The 23,414-nt window shown below is 39.5% G+C and overlaps 1 protein-coding gene across 1 annotated transcript in view; it reads right to left on the reverse strand.

Moving 5' to 3' along the window:
• Positions 1-23,414, reverse strand: part of COL5A2 (collagen type V alpha 2 chain) — a 117,434-nt gene that overhangs the window by 46,562 nt on the left and 47,458 nt on the right. Inside the window, exons 2-7 of the mRNA XM_068408235.1 lie at positions 10,903-11,127; positions 9,254-9,267; positions 7,115-7,147; positions 6,431-6,463; positions 5,725-5,778; positions 1,589-1,699 (exon numbers count right to left, since the gene is read on the reverse strand). Of these exons, the coding sequence (XP_068264336.1) occupies positions 1,589-1,699; positions 5,725-5,778; positions 6,431-6,463; positions 7,115-7,147; positions 9,254-9,267; positions 10,903-11,127 (470 nt within the window). The remainder of the gene's footprint in view (positions 1-1,588; positions 1,700-5,724; positions 5,779-6,430; positions 6,464-7,114; positions 7,148-9,253; positions 9,268-10,902; positions 11,128-23,414) is intronic.

Consider the following 23,414-nt stretch of genomic DNA (forward strand, 5'->3'; position numbering starts at 1 on the left):
TCCTGTAAATTTGAGGTGATTTAAGGCTTCAAAGGCCCATTGAATGCATCATACTGTCTGCTTACTGTACTGACTTTATCTGCACTTTAATATTAAACAAATGGGAAAATGATCTAAAAGGACAAAAGCCTCCCATGAAATGAATTACATTTCTTTCACCACCTTCAAATTTAAATCACACCTCAACTTCACCTGCAATATTCCTTCATGTCTTCTAAAGCTTTCTTTTGTTTTCACTTACTGTGCTTCAAGTTCAGAAATATCTTAAGGTAAACAGAAATGTAGCTGATTTTATGACTGCAAATTAGGATTTTTAAGTGTGCTGCTCTTATCCAGTACAGTTGAAGGCCACTGCTGTTCACACCAATTCACAGAGACAAATGAGTTAGAGCAGGGAGAAGCTTCAGTGCTCTCCTTCTTCTGCCAGCACATAGTTGAAAATCAACAGTTTTATTTTGCTTCATTCAGAGCCAGATCCTCACTTGTGGCAGGCCAGAGCTTACAGTGTCTGAGAAGAAGCAACAGCACAAATGTGCATTCAAGTCTTCTAAGTTTGTTCTGCATCAGACTGGTCCCCAAACACAGTTTCCGCAAGGCTGGAGATTGTCTAACTTCAGAGACAGGAATACAAACCAAAAATGTCTTTGATCTCTGGCCACACCTATTCTTTCATATTTTCTGTGGAAATCTATGAAGGATGGCGGTCTAACGCCCATCTTGGTGCTTCTGTGATTCTAAGGGATTCCTCTGTGCTGAAGATATTTACTTGGGCTGAATCTGCTGGATTCAGAACTATTTGGAAAGGTGGTTAAGTCAAGAAATGCTGCCCAAACTTGCAAGCTCTTGGCCTAACGTGAATATTTCAGCTTATTGTCAGTATAACTCTATTGTTTTCAGTAATGTCGCAGGAACAATGGAGTGAGAAATCAAAACAGATTATCTTCCAAACAGCAATAAATGTGTATCTGAAGATACTTGAGAAATTCAAATATGTATTTCGTTATCAGTCATAATCACCGTTCCATAGAATTTGGCGGGGGGGGGGGGGTGTGGAGTCTTGCAGAACACCTTGTCTGTATCTATGGCTAGTTAGCACTGCTTTTCACAAACAATTCCTTACTTAATCTTCTCAGTGTCGGTCTGAACAATTCCAGCAAGAAGTAACTTAACCATACTTTAATTTCTCTCATTAGTTATTCTGTTATTTATAATTAATCTTCTTTTTTTCTTTTCTATATTCCTAATTTGGTACACCAGTTTCCCTCTACCGTTGTCCAGATCCCTTAGGTTTAAGTCAGGTGGAAGCAACAGAACGTTATTAAGAGTTTTAGATTTGGGCACCTTGACTTTTCTAGATACTAAAACCCATTGAGAAAGGTGTGTCCTTTCCAAGGTTTCTCACGTTCAACTTGTCCCCGTTTTTGGCAGAACTTGCACTGCTGCTAGCTGCTGTCCCTCATGACTGGGAGACAGGAACGATGGGCACAGCATTCTACATTCACTGAAGCAAAGAGAAGTTACTCTTTGTATCATGTGGATCTGGCCCAACAATCACTTCACTTTCTACTAAAGCAAGTGTAAAACTTACCCTGCTTAGTCCATCTGGTCCTGGGTGGGTAGGATGCCCTGGAGGACCAGGGTCACCAGGCTGGCCAGGGATACCAGGTTCACCATCAATCCCTTGAGGACCACGAGGACCCTAGAAAGAAAATCAGAAATGCCAACAGTGTGCAAAGGTATTCATTAAATTCACTGTAACTGGCAAACAGCTGCCTTGTTTGTGATAAATCTGTATTTCTACAGAAAGATCTTCAAACAAACAATACCCCTCAAGACCTGTTCCTACCTTCAGATCAGAAGCACTGGCTAAAATCAGTCATGAATCCAACACACAAGTAAACTGCAGTAATTTCTCTCTCAGGCTCTTTTAGAAATTCAGGCTTCCTATCATTCCATACTAGAGTATACTATTCCTGAAAAACTATTTGGCTTTGAACACAATATAGAATATCACAAATTTACTTCTAAAACACATATAGCTCAGATTAGCGTACATACATACACATGCTTAGGGAACTCCAGCGTAAGGCTGGATTTTTACAGCCTCCTGACATCATGAATGGTTTAGACAGCTCATATTATTGCTGAATTCTCAACACAGTTACACTGCCAAAAATGCAGAGTAACTCCCTTGGTGTCGATGTTAACTCTAGCTAGTATTTGCAGAATAGGCTAGGAGGCCATCCCATTGCTCCCATTGTGATCAGTCACTTTTGATTCCTAAACTGCATTCATCTTAACTCGTGTCAGAACTAAAATTAAATACGGAAGCAGTTAATAAAACATAAGTGGAAAAAAATCAATAGCAATAAAGATATACTTCAATCATAAATATAGACTTTAAAGTGCTTGTCACCACTGCTTCCTTCATTAGAATAATAAAATGCTTGACTATGGCGAGGCAAAATTTTATACTGTATAATAACTTTTCTATTTTAAGGATCCTTAAACATAAAACTTTGGAAGCCTGGCTCAGTGAGTCAGCTTTACAAACACAATTATAACCAGACACGTTGCTTGTATTTCCATGAGATGGGGACGGTGTTTCCTTGCAGCCTGCGATACATTTCAGTGGAATTTATGTCTGAACTAGCATGGTTTGAACTGGTATGGTTTGCATGTTAAAGAAAAAGCATTCCCTTGGGAAATGGTTACACCGAGATAGCACTGACAAGAGGATTCCTGTAAACTCCCAGTGAATGAGCTAACTCGCTTAATTCTCAATCTGTCTTTATGGTCTGAAACTCCCATAAGTCTAGCAATCAGGGGAAAATCTTTTCCTTATCAGACATGCACGTACACATACACCTGCTCGCAGAATGAGTTGTGAATAGATGGCATTCTGAAACAAATGAGAAGATTTATGCATGTTGGATGGAAGCAGAAGGTTCCAGCAGAAAACTTTATTTTTAATATTTGTATTATAAACAGAAGTACACACTGCCAAACCTAAAAGTGCATACTGTCCAAAGGAGGAAAAGAATGACTTATGTTCTTTCCTTTATTCTCAAACTAAAAAGAAAACAAAGCTAAGCATTAGCGAAAAAAAACAGTTTTCTATAAAGAATTAAGCAAGCTTCTATACAATGACTACTGATTTTCAATATCCAAACCAAGACACCTTAACAAAGTCTGATATAGAAAAAGGTCTTTTTTTTTTTCGTTTCTTTTAAGAAAAGGACATACTTTTTGGTCACCAAAAATCAACGTGCTTCAAGAGCACACTGCAACTCACCACCCAAAACCGAAAAAGTCCCCGAAAAGCATGTTTATATTTGTAGGTGGCAACTAACCAGTGGTATATAACCAATTTTTGGAGTTTTTAATAGAATCTCGAGTATATATTTTCTTTTATATTATTTATCTATTTATATATATGTTAAAAAAGCGCTTTCATTTTCTTTCACCAGCTCAAGTTCAGCGAGTTTTGAAAAAAAAAAAAGGGCAAAAATTCTCACACAGGCCACGAGGTGGCACCGTGTAAACACGGAATTGACTCAGTCTGGCCCGTTGCTGCTGCTGCTGCTCTGCAGGAAACTGGTACAGGTTTTGCCTGTCATGGAATAAAAGGACATGCAGATCGTGGTAGAACACTCTCAAACTACTACCTGTTTTAACTGCTACTACAATTACAATCGAGTGTAAATCCATATTGAAACAAAACATATCAATGCTTCTGAGGATTCTTAAGCTTATTTTCTGTCTGCAAAAGATCATTTGTAAACACCTGAAATTGTATCAGGCTCCAAAACTCCCCCCTGCCAGATGCATTTTGCAAATACAAACATGCTATTCCCCAGCTGTTTCTCTCTCATTGTTACACTAACAAAGAATTTGAAGTAAAAAATACACTAATACTCCTGAACTCACTTCACATCCAAGGGTCCCGCTGTTGTAAAAAGCAGAGATCCAGAGCAAGGTTGAGTTCCTTCTGCTCACTAGTCAGTAAGAGCCCATTTAGAGAGCAAAAAAAAAATCCAAAGAAAGAAACAAAAGGCTTGGAAACATGCTTAGTGGTTTTGTAATATCACCAGTCAGTAATTTATTTACCCAGAGTAATTTTATCAAGGGTGCCTGTACAAGGTTACCTGCTCCATGAGGTATTTTAAACAAACTGCAAACAATGTGCAGAGAGGTTTTCGTAACATAAACTGCAGGTGTGAGCTAACATTTGTTTTCATAGAATCATAGAATCATTTAGGTTGGAAAAGACCCTTAAGATCATTGAGTCCAACCATAAAGCCAGCACTGCCAAGTCCACCACTAAACCATGTCCCTAAGCACCACCCCTACATGCCTTTTAAACACCTCCAGGGATGGTGACTCCACCACTTCCCTGGGCAGCCTGTTCCAGTCCTTGATAACCCCTTTGGTGAAGAAAGTATAAATAAAAAATCCTGCACTAGCAGTTACTCTGTATCTAAAGCAGTGCTCTCTGGTCTCAGACCTACACTCTGACATACACACAGCTCACCAGAACCTTTGACATAACATTTTCAAAGAAGCTGACTGGTTCCTAGTCCCTTGATATTCCTTGAAAACAGTATAATAACCTGTGTCAAAGGAACTCAAAGCTACCTGCAGCCTTTTGGTACTTTAGGTGATTCTAGCCATCACTCTGTAGAAACATACAAGGGATGCATGGCACAGAATCAGAAATTATTTAACATCTCATTGGTAATATTCCACATTAGGAAAACACTTCAGACGTCTCTATAAACAGTCAAGATTCCTCTGTGCACCACAAGATTTCACAATTACTCCCAGAATTCTTTTCAGTATCTTGATACTCATTCATCAGACAAACACCTTAAGGTGATCCTGAGAGCAGCAGCAGCTTGGCCTCCATCTCAAAGAGGCTACACACTTCCTCCACTGCCTTAGAAGAAGTGTCATTACCATCTATGTATAACAGGCACTCACTGGAGGAACAGCAGAAAGGAATCAGTTTTAGGCCTATGCCTAAACTCAGTATTAGCTTGCTCTCTCCTGAGGGATAGGAAAATATCCACATAGAAATGACAACAATATAACTCTTTAAAATCTCCTTTTAGCAGCTTCTGCTCTTTGACCTAGCTTTTTCAACAGGAACGCATCGTCTTTGGTATTTTCAGCAGTCCCTTTTGGCTTTTCTGTGGTTCTCCACAGGCAGACACTGAAATTCCCTTATGATGTCTTTATTTCCACTGAGCAGTCTTGATTATATTATTCACCAGCATACCAACACATGTAGTCACACATTAACTCCTGCTAACTTCCTGAGCTTTGCCTTTTCTGAAATACTCTGAGCCACACAGCTCACACATGCTTCTGATGCACAGCAGTAACCAGCAAAAAGTCAGCGAGTTCTTAAATAGGCGAAGGTGATGTTCCAGTTTTGTTCTTCCTTTTTTTTAAAAAAAAAAAATCCTGGAGAAAGCCATGCTCTCAGACACTGCTTTGGGTAACTGTTGAGAAAGTATGGCTTTTCATGGAAATACTGCTAAACCTCTGTCAGTTATCTCAAAACATTCAGATTTCAATCTACCCAGGGAATGGGGAGATATAAATAGTTTTCTGTTTGTTACCTGATTCTTGGAAAATACAAGGAAAGTTCTGGTAACTCTAGAAGAGCCATCTAACCTTTTGAGGTTAGTCCTCATTAAGTTATATTTAATAACTCACAGGTCTTCCCTTTGGTCCTCGTTCTCCTCGTGGTCCTTGTGAGCCTGGAGGTCCCTAAAAGAAAGATTAGAAATATTAAGTACCTTTTAAACTAGCTAACAATTAATAAAGCTCTGAAAATATGAAATGCAATGTTGATCTGAAAATTAATTTGTGGCTATTTTTTTTCACATGATCATAAAGAAAACAGCTACGATCACCAAGTATTCAATATTTCTTCTCAAGTGTACATTGCTTGAAGGGAGTAAAATCAGGATGCAGAGATCTCCAAAATAGTTCCACCTCTCACGTGCTCCACAGATAATTTAGCAAAGGTTTTCTGAATGCTGGAGGCTTTTAACGCAGAGATCGATGTACAGGTTTGAGACACCCTTTCTGCTAGTCCAGAACTGCTCTCTGCTTAGCCACAGTGGGGAAGCATACTGCAGCTCCTTCCACTCCTGCTAGAAAAGCATTCCCTGGCATAAACCTCGCACAAAGGTCCTCAGACATGCATGTACTACAAGCACACATCCATTCACTTAGGGCATGGGCTGACCTGAGAGGGAGTAAAAAATCCCATTAATCTTGTTGCCTCCCCATATCCAGCAGCTTTGCAGACAATCTCCACTAGAGGCATGAAGAGTCCTCCTTCACATCATCCTCACTATACAACACAGAAATGGCAGAAGTGGAAAACGTTATCAGAAGATCAAAAAGTACTCACGGCTGGTCCTGGGCGGCCTCGTATTCCTGAAACCTAAAGAAGGCAATATAAATTGAAGTTACCACATAACATTATGGCTATATTTGTCATGAGTACCCTACAGAAAATTAGTTATTGGAAAGTAAATGGCAAGAGAGAAAATTAAAGTATCGGGCAAGTTGTAAGGCTTTTGGGGGGCGGGGGGGGGGAATTCCACTCGTTATCCCTTTCCAGTTTGGAGTCTTTTTTAAGCAATATCAGCAAAATCCTTGAAGTATCATTGTTATTCTAAAAATGATGAAATAAATAGGTGAATTACAACTATCTAGTCTCAACTTCTCAATTCTTTCGTTTGTCTTCATGCTAGAAAGGGATAATAAAGATAGAAAGTGACAATTTCTTTCACCAGTTTTCTCAAGTATCTCTATACTTTCCAAATACTAATTTACCATTAGACCGCCACAAAATTCTAACTATAAAAATAAAGATTATGACAGATTTAACTCAATAAGATTTTTTCCCAAAATGCAATTGACAGGAATTTCTAATATAACAGATGTGAAACAGCGTAATTAAATCCCATTCATTTCTTTCCTAGGATATACATTTTTGTTGTATTTCCATAATGACTGCAATTCTGCTTTAAAGCACTAAAAAGTACACTTCTAGGGTGTGCTGATAAATGACCAATAAAAATGGACTTACAGGTGGCACTATTCCAGGTTCTCCTTTTTGTCCCTGTAGGAAAAAGATACAAACACATCAGATGGCAGAAAACAAGTGAAAGTACATTTAAAAGTACCAGTTTCACAAATACCATCCCTGTGACTGTGACAAACGCTAAGACTTCTCTAAGGATACAACTGAGACTAAATTAAAGTACCTGCGATAGCTAATCCATAGTATTTTTAACGACAATGGACACCGATTTAATGAAGGTTATAAATTAACAGACTTTCTCTACCTGCACAACATACTAGCTGAAAGAAGAGTCAAACTAAAAAAAACCCCCATGATATTTAAGTACTAAAAAACATGTTGTAGTTCTGTTATTGGATGATTTGATTCATGTGAAATGCAGAGCCCAGAGCAGCATTCAGACTCCATTTCTTCAAGGTATTACATTAAAATTCATATAACTAAATCTGTGGACATAAAAAGCCTGCATGCCCACCTGCAGCACAGGGACAGAATACCAAACAATACCGCATAGCTTCAGAGTGAAGGACACAGCATTTGCCAGTTGACTTTTCTTTGAGCTGAATGTGTTCACAACGATCACATTACATAAAATAACTGGGTTTAGACCTATTGGTGGTAACTGTTTTATTAAGAAAAAAAAAAAGAGGACTTTGTAAAGATAAAAAGTTTCCTGCCTTGTTTATCAAGTCATAATAAGCTGGTTACAGTCCATTTCCATACACTACCTCTGCATAGAGAGCTACTCGGTTTTAGCGAGTGTATTAAAAATTATTTCAATTATTTCTTGTACCTGCTTACTATCTTCGAAGCACATTTATCAGAATGTATTTTAATTTCTCCTGTAAGAACAGACCTTCTCTTTGTTTAATTGCATATGATGAGAGATGCTGCCCACAGAACGGTGGCCCTGTGCAAGAACACATCGTCCCAGTTCTTCATCAGTGCCTGGACCGAGTGTCCCTTTTGCGCACTCGGGCTCGGGCAGACCCACCTCCTGCAGAGCCTCCTGTCGTAAGGGACCCTCACAAGTACTCGGGTGACGGTTGCCAGCATTTTACTTAGTGTGACTTGATAGCCATGATGTTATGAAAGCTGCCTTGGGCACCCTGAATTATTACCACAGTGAAAGTAGAAAGGGTGCCAAAAAACTGCTTTCAGCACAGTTTCATATATTTAGATACAGTTGAGGAGTATTTTTATAATTGTGCAATCCTCCAGTGATTTAGACGAAACCCCAGTTATTCATGGTCAAGTATATGAAACAATTAAATGCAACAGCAAAAGTAAGAAAACCAAAATTCTTATTAAAAACACTATTTAGATCACAGAGCAGTGTAAAACGGTTTTTAAAACTTGAACTTGTCAGTATAACTTTGCACTGGAGCTCCTCACATCAATGCTCTGGGTACCAGCTAGAAGGCAGAGTAGTTTTGGGGTAAGTTGGCCTAGCACTCAAAGGTGTCACTGAGGCTCCTGTAAATACACCTGCCCCTCAGGTGTAGCAGCACAGAAGACAGGCTGCAAAGCTGACGTACCAGCTATGTGTGATACCTCAGTGGCTGCTCCAGCCTACGGGCAGCAGTGCAACAGCTGTCTTGCGAGCGACACCTGAATTAGGTGTCAGTCGAAGTTAACACAAGGACTTCTAGACAAGACGCAGTAATGCCTTGCACCATAATACAGACGTGCCTCCTGCACCAAGTTTTAACAACGCCAGCAGGAATGATTAAGAGGGGTTGTGCTACCTACTGCACGCTGGGCAGCTAAGTCTCAGCAAAAAACAAGCTGAAAGTTTCAATAGTTTGGCTTTTAATGACCTGTGGTCCCTTCCCTCATTTTGTGGCACTGCTAGAGATGAACCAACCAAACTCCTCAAACCAGAATTCGTTTTATATAGACAGCAGGGATCTGCAGTCAAGGGATTCTCTATATTAAGACCAGGATTTTTGCCTGTATTGCAGCATTTTTTTCCATGTGGACCGCAACCTCCCTAGCCATTAAGGAAGGCCAAGAGGACAGAATTAAGTGTTTTTAACAGAGCTCGTATTTAATTTCTGTGAAGTGCTCCAAGGAGATGCAAGAGATTATTTTAACAGTTGTAATACATTAAAAAAAAACCCACAAAAGTAAAGGAAATCTTACCTTTCTTCCTCTACCTATTAAAAAGGACAAAAAAAAAAAAAGAAAAGAAAGGAAATTAATGTTTTTACTCTGAGAGACAGAACACGGTAAGAGTTGAGTGAAGGTGTTACAGCTAGAGCCATCCCCGATCCTGGATGCTCGGAAGATGGTGTATCACCTACAGGGAGCGGGGGAAGTTCCCAGGGACATGCATACTCCCTTGCTCAGGCGTGAGGAATCAGAACGGTTTGCAGTGACGTCCCCTGATTCTCAGCCTTTTTCAGCATTGCACAGAGTAAGAAAAAGCACTTTAGAAAAGAAGAATATCTTGTGGGGAACTGTCAGAAGCTGGCCTAATGACTGACAGTGAAGTCAAAGGAAGTTTTATTACTGACTTCAATATAAGCAATGTTGATGGATCCACAACATTACACGGTATTTTTCAAAAGATAGAGCTGATTGAGGGATTTTTGACCTTTTCTTGTTTGAAAAGCACCTGCAATATCATGTGCCTGAATTCAAAGCCATATAACCATGCTCATGTCCACAAAAATCCTTCAGAGGAATGTTTTATTAATATTTTGAATAACAGTAAGGAATTCTGGAATGTATCCATACTGCTTTCGTATTTGTCGGGTGTACCTTGTTGGCGTTGGCCTAATGCCTCCCACAACACAGCAGGATGCAACCATCTATTTATTAATGCTTGCCACATCTTGCTCCATGGCTTAATTACACAAGTCCCTACCACATGCTCTTTATCACTACTTTGTTCTATATTAAGCTAATCAATAGCAATTATATCTCCTGAAGAAATTGCTTTAATTATTATATATAGAATGTAGTTCAAATAATGCAATACACAGTATTAATGAGCATTAATTGCAAGTGAAGAGATTTTCTCTTAGGAAAACTGAGGGGGGATTGCTTCATCCAAGTCTCTCCAGGAAGAAGAAATGGACTGGAAAAGACACAATCTTTAAGGTATATCACAGAAAGTATGCCAATAGGGAATTAATAATACTTCATGCTGATTTTTTTTCCTGTGTCTCACAAAAGGATCACACGTCCATGTTTCCACTTTGGGGAAACAGTTCATACTGTTTACATTTTACAGTTTACATATAATGTTTACATTTATTCATCTATTGGAGGGGCCTCGATTTGAGTGTTTTATTACAGCATGCACTTATTATACATATATTTATATTAATGTTTATTAAGATCTATCAAGATTTATTAAGAGAGATATATATATAAGATATATATATAATAAATATATATATCTTAATAAATCTTAATAGATCTTAATAAACATTAATAAATCTTAATAAATATTATATATTTTTTTCTTAATATATTTATCTTTCAGTTCCAGATGAACCACAAAAACAAGCCAGAATTATCCTCCTTGAAATATCAAGATGGAATTCAGATCAATCTTTTAGTTATAAAGCCATTTGGGCATATATCAGACTCATAGTCAGAAGAAAACTGTTTCCAGAGCCAGCTCAGGTGCAACCCAAGATGGAAGATAACTGCCAAGTATCTACTCTCTTCAGATTTAAACTTTCACTATGGAAAAGCTATTAGAAATTTCAGAATCATGAGGTTCCTAGTTCTTTGGGCTGTCTCTCCTTTTAAAAAAGCAAACTGGAAAGCAATCTTACCAATGGTGGTGTCGAAATCGCGTGTTGTGTGGGGACACACAGGACAGCACTCTCCTGGGGGCACCTGCGGGTTCTCACACTCCAGCACATCTTGACACTGGATTTCATCGCAAAGAATAGCTCCGTTGTCACAGACACAAATTTGGCATGGTGAGGGCTTCCAAATATCCCTGTTCAGGTACATCTGGCCATTCTGAGTGCAGGCTATTTCTTCACCGTCTTCTCCTGGGATAGGAGAGAGAATATAGAACACATTTTCCAACCGTGAAATAAGAGGAGGAGTAGGTCTGGACAAGGAAAGAGCACACTTGGAGATGAGAAGCAGCATCACATACACAAAGAAAACAGTCCACCAAGCATAGCTGAAGTTGATATTAAGGACTTTTAAATATCAGTCACCTTAGATGCCTGTCTTATTTTACCACCTTATTTCTTGATCAGAAAGAGGTAAAACAGAGTCGTCACGGAGTGCACAAACCCACCACAGTATCAAATTAACACTGCCTCATGAGTCTTTGGATGTCATTCTGCTCAGTGGGGTACTAGCTCTGCGTTGAAGAACTCCTGCCATGCGCCTGCTCTCTGTAACTCTCGTGCACAGGGCGCCAGAGGGATCTGACTGGGGGGAGGAACCTGTGAGACACCCCTACAAAACAGCATACACTACCGGCTCCCTGCTGCAGGTACCTTACACAGCCAGACTTACAACAGTGTTGAACAGACATCGCGGTGTTTGTTGAAAAGAAGAAAAAACTCATTTATTCAGGTCTTGGTGTAAGGTAATACCAACACAGAGAATCTAATCTTCCAAACAGGACATTCAGTCACTGTCCAGTGGCAACAGCAGTCTCCATTGCAATGGTACTTGCAGCAGTGTTTCCAGGTGAGTGAAGAGAGGCTCCTCAAGCTACTCATTTTGCTCAGTTCTTATAATCTAGCTGGTCATGGCCCTACATGATTACCCCAGCACATGCATAAATTACTGCTATGGATAGATATTAACTACACACAAAACACCTCTTAAATATTTTAACTATATGTGACATCCTATCTTATGTGGCCATTCATACAGGAATAGCATTGACTGACTATACGCATACATCCTACGCTCACACATTTGTTTGGAGGTCACTCTATTTGATTGAAGTAGCACATGTCATTTTTAACCTAATCCACTCCATTTACAGAAGGTGTACTTTCTCTCGTCTTTTCTTTCTTTTCCTTGAATTCCAATTTAGAATTAATTTCTTACTAGTTATTTAGAAATCCATTCAATACAGTTTTTGCTGTCTCCTCTCCAACCAATCTATTGTCACCAAGGCAGAACAACTTCTCTGGGTTGAATTTATAACTTAGAAATTTCAAAAATTTCCCCATTTGACTGATGGCAGCATTTAAGGGGACATAACTATCTGTTTAGGTACTGTCCTATCCATACATAAGTCTATGCATTTGTTTTCTTTCTACTCAGTAGGCAAATACTCCAAATACCTGCATTATTTTTTTAATCATGAGGTGAGTATATCTCAGACTCTCCCCTAAAAATAAAATATGTCTGATAAAGAATTCAAAAATCAAGTAAAGTGAAGACTTTTCTTTGGGTAGCCAATATTTTACAGAATGCCTTATCAGTAAAAAAAAAAATTTTTCCACTTTGGCCCAATGAACATTTCATCCTCTAAAGGAACACAAGCGCCCACAAAAGCAACGAACTGTCCCCAGGCTGTTCCTAGGCAACAGGTCACAAACCTGTAAACCAAGAACCCCAGTGCCGAGATGCCCTCATCTGAGTCACACACACAGTCCAAAATGGTTCTCCTGACCCCTGGGATGCTGCAGAGCAGATTAATCTTATCTGGGTGGGAGTTCCATCTGACCACAGAAATCTTGCTATCAAAAATGTCTCTGAAACTGAACAATCCAGTTAAAACCATTATCCAAAAACTCCCAAACAGCCCTAATTTCTAACTGATACAAGACTGCTAACAGGGGCAATTTTATACATATATATACATATATATATATAAGGACATATCCCACTAGTCAAAGATCACGATCCTTATTTTTTAATAAAATCTGCTATTAGCATAAAAATTAACAGCTCTAAGCAAACATGCAGTTTCACTGTTCTATGCATTTCTGTCCTAATTTAAACCAGATGTAAACAGAAAATCACAAAGTAATAAATACGAACAGATTTGGAATTTCAGCTTCATGCCTTAACTCAAGCCCAGTTACTCCATCAATGTCAATGCTCGGAGAAATGGAGCAGATGTGCCATTAACTGTTGCCTGCCATCGCTAACTTTTGCAGCTTTCTAACAGAAACTGGAATCCAAATTTATACCAGGTCAACTCCTCTCTTCCATCGGTTCATCACACCTGACAAAATGACTAGAAGGGATGCTGCAGAAGCTCAGAAGGAAATGTCTTCAGTGTGAAATAAAGACATCACCCATATGTTCTGTACGGTCCATTTATGACACTGTGAAAATCACTTTCCAAACTGCAGATCGTATTTGGGAAAGCACTCTTCTCGCTCCTCCCTTGTGTGCATGACATAACGCTCTGTCTGACATATTTAGCCTTTTCCCCCCAGATGTCTGGCGTATGGTCTATGTCTTCCTTAACGTATCACCCGCAGAACTTGTCCTGCTGTTCAGAAGAGCAGCAGTTTGCATAAATGAAATTTCTAAGTTTCTGAGCCCAAAGTCAGCATTCTGTCATAACTTCAAATAAACCACATAGCAACTGCTTTGGCAAATCAGAGCTGAGCCAGATGGTGACTAGCTTCTGCCTGGGTCCCGCTCAGCGGCTGAGAAAGAGGCAGACAAAGGCAGGGGGAAAAGCACATACCAACTGCTGGAAGTGTACTAAGAAGTCTGTTTTCTTATCAGATTGCAGACATGCTGATAATAAAAAAACCCCAAACAAAAAAACCCACCCCACAATACTGCCAGAGAACACATTTTTAATTTTAAATCTTTTACGTTTCGTGATTTCTAGCTTTCCTTTCTGCTGTGACTGCATTACACTGAGAGAGTAACCTGAAAAGAGGAGCTATTTCAAAGCCAACTCATCCCACAAGCACATTTTGTCACTGTACTCTCAGGCCCGAACTGCAGGCACGTTACCCATCAGCAGCAAAGGAAATTGTTCTACCATTTCCTCCCTGGTTTGGAAATCTGCAAGTTTTTTTAATTACAGAGACAAAGTCACAAACTCTTTATGTTGCATGTTCTTTCTGTCTCTGCAGTTGGAACACAAGGTGCTGAATGGCTTGAGAAGCAGCTTTGGAAACTCTTAATGTGGCAAAAGGATCTGCTAGCCCATTAACCGGTTCCTTTCTTACTACCAAAAAGTACAACTCTAACCGGCATTGGACCTGACCAGAGAGTCTACAGGGTTGTGAATCCATTGAAGTCAGTGAAAATCAGTTTCAAAGCAGTCTGCAAATATAAAAGGCAAGGTAGAAGATATATTTAAGGACTCATTCATTCAAGAGCTTGCGCAAAGAACCTTTGTGAAAGATTTCAGTAAAAAGCACAGCAAGTACAATGCAATTGTTCTTCTGCTATATATTAATCTGTTGGAGTATCAGTTTTGCTTTAAGGTACTATTTGATCAGAAGTCAGTCAGTCAGTTATAGATAATATACTAAATCCTCATACTTCACAGAATCACAGAATGTTAGGGATTGGAAGGGACCTCGAAAGATCATCTAGTCCAATCCCCCAAGCTACTTGCAGGCTATGCATCAACTGTTTGGAAGTAAAAATCACACCATGCACTGACATACCCAGGCTCAGTTTTGTGACAACACTGAAATTTTACTAATTACTGGGGGGAACCCCATCCCAGCCCAGCCCAGCCACTAGATGGCTGTCAAAGCCCATCACTCAGCACAAGCACGTATCAAAGAACTTTACACACAGTAAAGGGGTGCAAGGCACACCCTGCTTTGGGCATTTTATGCTCAGCTTGTTTTCCTTTCAAGTAAACCTCTCTCAAGGTTAATTCCACTCCTCCACAGGCCAACAACAGGACAAGCGTTTCAAAAGACAGCGCATGAAACCATTTCAGTCTTGTACCACCAGATACACATAATTTTGAAAGCAACACCTGGAAATTCACTGCTCCTTGGTTTGTTGGTTAAAGTTACTCCACATTATGCACCCTTATTGCTTTCATTGACTGCTGGTTCGCATCTTGCATATGAACAAGGAAAGCAAGGCCTCGGCACGGAACCAGGTAGAACAAAAAGAAAGAAAGAAGGAAAATTACACCATAAAGAGAAAATTAAGCTGGGGGGGAGGGAGGAACACAGTGTCTTGAGCAAAAATATTTTAAAAGAAAAGGGTGAGAAGGGAGAGAAAAGAAAGACTACTCTACATGTACAAACAGGGAGGCTTGCTGAAGCTGTCATCCTAAGGTCTTAATTTTCCTTGCAGAAACATCCCCAAAGCCCCAAACTATACTCTCCTGTTCCCCATCTCTGCTTATGGACAACTTAATATGGAAGCAGTTAACCACCATCACTTCAGCTGAGGAGATGGCAGGTATACGATGGAAGCGAATACATCTCTCAATGCCCTGCTTGGAAAAAAAATGGCCCCAGCAAAACTTGCAGATAAGAGAGGTCTTCTGCAGACATTAACAACTTTGGTTCACAGATGAAACAGTAAGGGAAAGAAAAGGATCTGACAGCAAAGCAGCTCCATTTCATTGCATTTTTACTAGTCCTACCAATGCGATAATTAAAGGAGCCTAAAGGCTGACAGACCCGCAGCAGCAGAGAACATAGTCTAACAAAGGCAGAAAAGATGATGACTGGTACTGAAAGCACTGTCTGCCGCTTTGATGCTTTCTTCTGCCAAGAGGGACTTCTTGATGCATACTGTAACCAAACCCCAACGCTTTGACATTGCTTAACATACAAAGACGGGAACTGAATCGGTATGGTTATTTAACGAAAAAGGGCTGGAAACAAAACAGCTTGCGCAGGTAGCTTCTCATCCTCTTTGTCCTCCCGATGCTAGCTTGTGAAAAGCGTAAAGAAATATAAGATTACATAGATGCCGTGGTTTTTAAGTTTAAAAAAATGTCTAGAATATGAAAAGCTGAGTTTCAGGTTATGAATTACAAAATTTAATCCTGCTGACTCACAAAGCCGAGGTGCAGAAGTAAATCAAAGTGAAAGGCGATACGTGATGACAACCATTTTTCAGATGCACTGTTGTGCATGTGTACAGACTGCCAAGAGAGGGACAAGAGGAGCTTGGTGTTAATAATCTTTGATTGTCAGCCTGGTGCAACAGTAATGTAGGGCTTGATCCAGTTCCCGTTGAATCAATGGAAACAACCTCTCATTTACTCCAATAAGAATCAGGCCGCCTGTTTTGTTTATCTTCTGTTAACTTTTTTTTGAGTGGTAATAAATAAAGTATTATCCAAATTACTGTTCCATGCAAATTATAATGTAAACACCAATTATTTTGAAAATCAGATACTTTTCAGGAGTGCTGATAAATACAAAACCTATTTTGCATTTGTTGCACAGAAACAATTCTTCTTAGTAATGACTAACACACACAGTTTACATAAATAATTTACACTTCCATACCTGAGGATGAACCTGGAATCCCTCACTGATAAAGGCTGAACTGATTCACAATTCACTTAATATGAACTATTTGATTGTCAAAATGAAATCAAATTTGCATTCAGAAATTTCCATTCAGGATACATCACACATCTCAGTGAAGTTTAGATAACAGCTGCAGTACAACAATGCACTTAAATCCAAATAACTCCTCGTTCTCTTGGAAACAGTGACCACTAACAAGGTCTGTACCACGGTGTTAATTCACTAAGGGTTACAGAAGATGAATGTTCTCTCAGTGGCTTCAAATTCAGTTTAAGTCTCCCCGCACAGCCGAGGGAATAAGCAACAGATGACATGCACAGATTCATCAAGAGTATTATGCAGAGGATTTATTCATTATAGGACTGTCTAAAAGAGTAACTAGCACAAACATTAATTGGTCTAAACCAAGATGACTTTCTCAAAGTTTGTGGCTCTGTGTTGTTTTATGCCAGCCGAAGGTCAGGATGAACATTTCATTTTGCATTTCCCTTATGGTTTCCTAAGGAATTTACACTTATGTGATCCCACTGGCTGCACTGTGACATCCGTGTCCTCAAGCCCATTTGATTCCAGCCAGGTTTGACAGAGACCTTGTGAGAGACCCGGTGACTAAGATAATTGTGCCCCTGCAAATTTTGTGAACATACACAGTTAGGAAGAGAACGGAGTTCCAAGTTAGTGCCCCACCAAGGTTCTCTTATAAAACAAGTAGATAATAACAAATCTCTTTCATTCTACTTTTGGGAATGTGCACAGACATACAGTTTAAAACACAAACCTGTAGGAAACCAGGTTTCATCAGAATTGTTCCTTATGAAAAGAGGTGGAGGTTTTTTTAATCCATCTTGCATAGCTCCTGCTTAAAAAATCCTAGAGGATAATTTCCAAAGTTGACAAGAAATAAGTATTTTTAAAAGCATTCCACTAAAAGACATTGAATGGTCTTAATTCCAAATGAGTTTTCAATGTGATTGGCTGGTCAATCATCTAGACAAGGAGCTGAAACCCTTTGTGCCTTGTTTCAGAAGTATAAAAGTCCCAGGGTGTTCTCCTAAATGGTGTAGATAATCTTAAAACATGTATTTTAGGACTGGAAAATTACAGACTCAACTGTTTTTCCTGCATAGTCTACAAATAACATTAAGTATGAATAAATACTGCTAAGTATCAAGGTGCAAGTCAGCTCCCAAGAAGAGGCTTAATTAACTGTTGAAATTGCCATAGCAGCTAACCAAAACCTTGCTGAAGACACACACTTTGTGGCTGGCCAGTCGTTTCTGGCTGGCACTAAGGGGAGGGCATTAACCCTCTGAGATTCATCAACTGAGCAAATCCAACCTCCAAGCTCTGAACAACAGTCCAGAGTCAGAAACATACCCCGACTCGGGAGAAGAGGTAATCTCCCAGGTAAAGGGCGCTCTGAGTTTGATCTGGCAACTGGGCTTTGTCTCTTCTAGAAAATTGTGCCAAAATAAATAATTCTGTTTTCCATTCAGCACTGTGCTTCCAGATTCGGCTGAATAGGGAAAACTGAAAAGGAAAAACTATGCTTAGGATACCATTAGACTCCCCTGAATGAATTTTAAATTAATATCCTAAGTATACGACTGCTTCTCCACTGTTTCCTTAACTGGACAGGGCAACAATACTACAGTACATTTGGATGGTAGTCCATATTTCCTCAACTCACAGGTCCATGTATTTATGTCTCCATCAGTGCAAACAGGAGTTTTGATTGCCTTTGTATGGATAAAGTTAATTTCCAACACAGAACAATCAAGAACAATGTTTTTTATTACAAGATTCAACACATGCTGGATACAATGGCAGAATATACTTGGATCCCTTCCCGTAAAAAGGGTTTCTCTTGCTGGTCCCACAGCACTATCCAGTGTTTATTATACTGTTCAATTTGCTAAGAGCATCTGATGATGCTGTATCTGCTTATTAACCTCACTGTTCCTGAGCTACTGAACAAGACTCAACCCTTCTAAACACCTCGTCTTATGCTACAGACAGAGCTGGGAACTGTGTGGCAGCGACACTTTGCTGAAAGATTGGTCAGGCTGGTCCTTTTGGTTGCTCCACAGTCTTGGATCTGCATACTTCGAAAGCACTGAGTTAAACTAATTCACTAGAGTTATCCCATGAATAAGGTTGGATGTAAAAACATGTTTTTACTTTGGTTCACAAGCAGAATGGCTGGACATGTTGCTTGGTGCCTGTGGGAGAACAGGGTGAAGGAGGGAGTTTGAAGAGCCCGATCTGCCAGCAGTGCTTGTACAAATACCCTCAGATGACAGCAATCAAGCCTCAAGCGGGAAATAAAATCAATTCCAAATGTCTAAGGCTGTGCACAGATCGTAATGGGGAGGCATTCAGGGCATGCCTGAGAAAACACTGTGGCAGATTTCAGCACTTGGAGCAAGTCAGTCAAAAACTGAAGTCTGCAGCAGGGTGCCTGGTCTCTGCTGGAGCCCACACGGCCACAAATGCCCTGCTTGGACTTTGTCATTGAAGGTACTTACAGTGAAGTCAGTTCAGCTATAGCCACCTGTACCACAGTTTTCTTCCTGACTCAGGGCAGAAAAAGCCTAAAAAGAGTGCTTATCATGGCCAATTATTATGTTCTTATTATTTCAAAAGAGGCTCGAGGCAACAGAGATCATTTGTTTTTCTAAGCAAAGTGTTGGAGCACATTCTTGACTCTGGGATGACATTTTTAAGTGGAATCACTTTCATTTGCACGAAGACAGGCCGGTCCCACAGAAAGAGCAGATTCTTTTGGTGGGGAGCTTACAAAGAGAACGTGCTGCAAGAGCGTTTCAGTTAGTGGAGGCAGTAGGGCCAGGGCTCAGCACTGCTGAACTCACAAGTTCAGCAATACAGGCGTTGTCTTTAAAATTAAAACAGAATTAAAACTGCAATTAGCACTTTTCCCAAAATGAAAGAGGCTTCATTCTGGACGCAAACACACCCTGATGGTGGGAATTCTGCCCAACCTGCTGCTACTACAAATTAAAGCAAATCTTATCAGGACATAAGGAACTGTGCCTAATGTAGTTAAACCTAAGTCTAAACCAGCAAGATTACAATGAAAATGTAATATTCTTCTACTGTCTACTTTGGCTCGCTGTTCTGGAATCCATGAATGTTTGAGTCTTTCCAAAATCCAGCCTTGGACTGCTGTGCATCAGTAAAAAATAATGCATTTTGGCTGTGAAGAAAATTCTCTCAGCTGCTTCCTTTGCCAGTATCAGCGAGACATGGTTTCCACTCACAGTACGTTTGGATTCCTGTAGTAAATCTATCGGCAGTTCACAAGAAGCCATCTTGGTTGTCCAGCCAGCCAGAAGCCGATTGCCCAAGCAACAAGCTGTGCAGGGTAAGATTGCACTGTGTCAGCCAGATTCTGAAATAACCATTTCTTATTGGTCCCAGCACCGATCCTTGAGGAATGTCACCATTATCTAGCCACCAGCTGGACTTTGAACTGCCAGCTATTACTATAGCCCCACCAGGTTTTCATTCACCCCAATTTGCCTATGGACGCTATGGGAGATGGCATCAAAAGCCTTGCTAAACTAAAGGTAAACAGCATCCACTGCTCTTCCTTTGCTCGACAAGCCATTTATCTCATTGTAGAAGACAATCAGATTTAACCAATTCAATAGCAAAGGGAAAATTCATTAAATATACAGCCCCTAACTGCAGTCTGGTCTTCTCTTCTATGCACCCATCTATCCAAACTCTTACAACTTCCACTGTTCTAGTTTCACATATGCTAGGATACTCAAAGTCTAACTGATAGAATAACCATGCACTGCAAAAGAACTGGTTTGCCTTCTTTTTTGTAGGATTTAGCTCCTTTGAAGTCAGACAAAAAGCGTATGGATGTCTTTTCTTACTACATCTAAGAGAAACACGCTTGCTGCTGCCCAAACACCCTCATTCTTTAAAGCTATACACATCAAAGTTCAATAGAAACCTATCATTACACATTGCCTTTCCACAAAGCGTTTCTACACTGCGGTTTGCAAAGTGGACTCATGTAATCCCCTAAATGCATCCTTGCTGGTGAGTATCACTCTCTTTTTCAACTAAAAATAAAGATTTGTAATTAGTAAGAAAATTCAATTCCATAATTAAAAATCCTTGCATTCCAACAGCCTCAGCATTTCAAACTGAAGCAAAAACTACCCAGTGTTTGGGTGGAGTAGGAAGGTATTGCTGGAAAGCTACACTCATAATATGTTGTTTGTACAGCAAAGCTATTCATTTGCTGAAACTCTAGGCCTCTGAGAAATTAAAAAGGAGGAATGGTAAGCAAGAAAGCCTGCAAAGGTTCCAGAAACAAAGCTTCTGTTTCTTTTCTGCTACCATTACCTTTACCACACTTCAGACAGCTCAGTCAGCAACTTCTGGTTTCAAGATGACATGGAACAGGCTTTGGCAGCCCTCAGGGTATCCTAGCTGTTCTCTGCACGGCATCAGGGATGAAGATTATAAAGGAGCAGCCTAGTTTTAAGTGTAATCTAAAGCCAATCACGCATGTGTGCATGAGGAAAAGACAGTGATTTAGGTGCATTTCATGCCCAAGAGAGAGTTTAACTTCTACACAAGTTAAACTTACTTATTACTTACAGATACAGAAGCCATAAGCAGTTTTCTTCTTTCAGTGCCTAAAACTAATGTCAGTAAGTAACAAGTGAGAAGAGCTCAGTTCATTTCAGTAAAGGTTAGGAATGAGAAAATCCTTGAGACTGAATATAAAAGACAATTAGCACTGGTCAGGAATGTTCCTAAACATTTTTTTTTTTAAAGCATTGAATTACTGAAATATCAAGGAAGGTGCTTTTATTAGACACATCCACTCGAAAACTCTTCCTTTCATTTTCAGGATGTTTGAAATTACCTATCTGAGTCAAGAAAACACTGGGTTTTGCTAGAGAGATCTTTATACCAAAAAAAGCCTTGTAAAAAACAGACATCCAAAGCAAGCTGAGGAAAAATGTTTTCATTGACATGACCTGATTCTATCTTTTTCATCATTACTGAGTCTTGAGACCTCTTTAAAGTTGCCTCTATTCATCCTGACTGGCTAGGGAAAACCCAGATATTTCTAAGTGGCTTTCTCTCTGGCATAGGCTCGTGGTTATATACTGCAACTCCCAAGACGGCTTCGAGTAGACTCTCACATTTGCAAACCAACATACTTTAATTTAATTCCTGCTAGAAGAAGAATAGAGCTAGGCCAGGGGAAGAATATGCTTACTCCGTTTTCAGAGTGTTGTGTAACTTCATTAAATTTAAGAAGGAAGTTTAAACAAAACCCAGTTTCTTATTTTGTCTTTATGCAACAGTGGGAAATGGTAACATTAATTGTCAATGTCAATAAGGCATTAATGTTGTTAAAGCATTATAAGAAAAATCCAGTGTGAAAGAAGAATTAGAGGTTATCTTTGCCTATATGGAGACTACCTGTTGCTGCATTCTGCATTTGAATAAATATTTTTATTTCAATTTCATTTTTAACTTGGCTTTTTAACTATTGTCCCACTTCTTTGCCCATACATATTAAAAATGAGCATAAAAACAGACACAAAAAAAAGTCAGCAAAGAAGAAGTTCTATCCACCCTGTCATTTAGATGCATAACATCAATAAATGTTCTTTAAAAAGATACATACCATCCATTACTTTGCTCTCCTGCAGGATTATGGTTTCTGGGACAGAGGAAATGAAAGGCTTTCCTGCAGGCTCTCCTGCTCTTATTCATTGGATATCCCTCCATACTTCAGGGATGAAGCATTATGAACTTTTGTCAGGCAAATAGTCCATGCTAAAAATGTTTTGAATGAATTAAATTAAGATTCAAGTAGGGATGTGTAGTTTAAACCAGCCGTCATCACCTCCAGCTACTGTTTGCTTTGAACTTAATCTACTTTATATTTCCCTTAGTTCCTCCTTTCAAAACTACTTTATCATTTTCAGATCTTTTTAATTTTATCCTACTATTGTTTCTTTGATATGAGCCTTTAAAGTCCAAGAAGGCAGCATGCAAGTTACAAGAACATTTTTTTCCAATGCAAAGCTCTATGCATACTGACATCTTTTTGCAGCCGCTAACTCTCACAGCAGTTAGGAGCTGCAATCAGGTGCATGTAAATGCAGAACATACAGAAACATTGCTCATTTTCACTTTTATAAAAGAATGAAAATCTGTATGGCGTTGAGAGAAGCATCCATGCTTAAGTGATGCAACTTAGATATTAGGCTCGAGATAACTTTTAGGGAATAATTCAGGGTATGTGGGCACTCTAGTGTGACTATGTCCTATTGCTGGTGTAAATACTCAGTCTTTCATTGCACTCAGAAATCTGTATAAACAACACAGGGAACCCTGACTTAGAATTGGGCTCTTATGTGACCAAACCTGGTTTGAAGAGGAAATCACCAACTGGAAGCCAGGAATCCTGCACATCACCTTCAACTCAGTTTAACAGTGAAAAGGTGTCCTTGTTTACTCATCTCCAAAATTACATGATAGTAGTGCACACCCAGCTGAAAAAAAAAAAAAGGACTGCCTTTTTTTATTATTACTTAGTCTTCAGTGCTATTAAATGATAAGCCTTTGGGGACAGAGCCACTGGCATCAATCAAAAGACACTCATTAATGTCAGTGGGCTTTAATCCCGCGCAAAGCATTGTGTTACATTTAGAGGCACCGAAATGTCAGGATGCGTCGCATCAGTTCAGCTCCTTATAAACAACTTTCAGTACAGTTTTTTTCTCTCTAATGCAGTAGGTCATTGGATGTGACTATTTGTGGTACAGGAATTCATCACCAATCACATCTTTCACACA

This window comes from Nyctibius grandis, chromosome 9 (assembly GCF_013368605.1).
Source record: "Nyctibius grandis isolate bNycGra1 chromosome 9, bNycGra1.pri, whole genome shotgun sequence".
NCBI lineage: Eukaryota > Metazoa > Chordata > Aves > Nyctibiiformes > Nyctibiidae > Nyctibius > Nyctibius grandis.